Here is a 1,649-nt window from a genome sequence, read left to right as displayed (position 1 = left end):
TTGCATCAGACACCCTGTATAATTAAAATAAAATATTAAAAACTTAAAGGACTTCCGTTTCCGGCGCGATAAGCAGAGGACACGTGTCAGTAGCGTTCGTGAGATTCACAGAATTTCAGAAGGATCGAGACGAGAGTGTGGGGTCAGGTGGAGGGTGCGTGGAGAGTGGAGTGGTGAGTGTGTGTGTGAGACAGGGCGGGTTAAGAAAAGGATAGTAGAGGAAGGTAATCCCCAAAAAAGGGATAGAGAAAGGTAGGACGGTTGACAGGTAGGCATAGAGTCAGAGAGAGCAAGGTAGTAGGATAACTCGAGAGGCACACGGGCCGGGCGACGACGGCGGCGCGAGCGGCTGTGGAAGGGAACTAGGCGGGGCAACGGACTTGGGCGAAAATCGCGGAGTACGGAAGAGGCGGCGTAAGGATGGAGGAGGAAATGGAGGGACAGAAGAGCGCTGAGGGGTTTGAGAGCACGGGAGGAAGGGGGAGAATAGGAAGTATCGGAGTGGTAGAGGAATTGGCGAAAAGGAAGAGAGAGGAATTGGAGAATAGTTGGGAGCAGATTTTCCAAAAAAGTAGTAAAACGGAAAGATCGTCACCGAGGAAAAAAGGGACGGACACGACGTTAGAAGAGGTCAGGGATGCGCTGTTGGATATAAAGAGGGAGGTGAGAGATCAGGGGAAGAGACTGGGGCAGGAGCTGGAGGATTTGAAAAGGGAATTCAGAGAACAGATGAAGGAGGGAAGGGAAGAGAGGGAAGTACTAAGAGCTGAGATAGAGAAAATAGAGAAAAGGGTTATAGAGTTGGAAAAAAGTGGGGGAAATGGGAAAAGTAGTGAAAAGAAAGGAGGGAAGGAGGGGGACGAGATTTTAAAGAATAGATTAAAGAGTATAGAAAGAAAGTTGGAACTAAAAGAAAGGGAGAAGAGGAGAAGAAATATAATAGTAAGGGGATTGAAAGTGGAAGGGGAAAACAGGAGAGAAAAGGTAGAAGAACTTATGAGGGAAATAGGAGTAGAAGTAGACATTTTAGAAACTAAAAAGATAGGAGAAGATAGAGAGAAAGGGAGAGAGATGGTATGGGTCAAATTAAGAGATGAAGAACAGAGAGGTAAGATTTTAGAGAAGAAGAGTAAACTGAAAGGGAAAAAAGAGAGAATAGGTGAGGATTTAACATGGAGGGAGAGGAAAATGAAATGGAAATTAGAGGAAATAGCGAGAGAAGAGGAGAAGGAGGGGAAGACAGTATGGATAAGATATGGGAGAATTAGAATAGATAATATATGGTGGAGATGGGACGAGGATGAAGAGGTGTTAAGGGATGGTAACGGGAATGTGAAAGAGTTAAAAAAAGGACTATAGGGGGGAAGAAGGAACGACAACATAGGAAAGGAGAATAGAGAAGGTAAGAGGAGGGAAGCGGAGGAGGGATGGGGAATAATGTTCTGGAATATAGCGGGATTGAGTAATAAAGATGAGGAGTTCTGGAGGGGTTTAAAGGAATGGGAGGTAATAATTCTAATGGAAACCTGGGTAGAGAAGAAAGATTGGAAAAAGGTGAAAAATAGACTACCGCCGGGGTTTGTATGGGGAGCACAATGGGCAATCACAACGAATAAGAAAGGTAGGGCGGCAGGTGGGATGCTGATGGG

General features: G+C 45.4%; 1 protein-coding gene across 1 annotated transcript; it reads left to right on the top strand.

Annotated features, from left to right (window-relative positions):
• Positions 1-420: 420 nt before the first annotated feature.
• On the top strand, positions 421-1,359 carry LOC105564261 (golgin subfamily A member 6-like protein 2). Its single transcript, XM_012016514.1, has one exon. The coding sequence runs from the start codon at positions 421-423 to the stop codon at positions 1,357-1,359; it is 939 nt and encodes a 312-aa protein (XP_011871904.1).
• Positions 1,360-1,649: the final 290 nt, after the last annotated feature.

The sequence above is a fragment of the Vollenhovia emeryi genome, unplaced genomic scaffold (assembly GCF_000949405.1).
Source record: "Vollenhovia emeryi isolate VEMERY1.0 unplaced genomic scaffold, V.emery_V1.0 DF944061.1, whole genome shotgun sequence".
Taxonomy (NCBI): domain Eukaryota; kingdom Metazoa; phylum Arthropoda; class Insecta; order Hymenoptera; family Formicidae; genus Vollenhovia; species Vollenhovia emeryi.
This window is presented reverse-complemented; position numbering and strand designations above follow the sequence as displayed.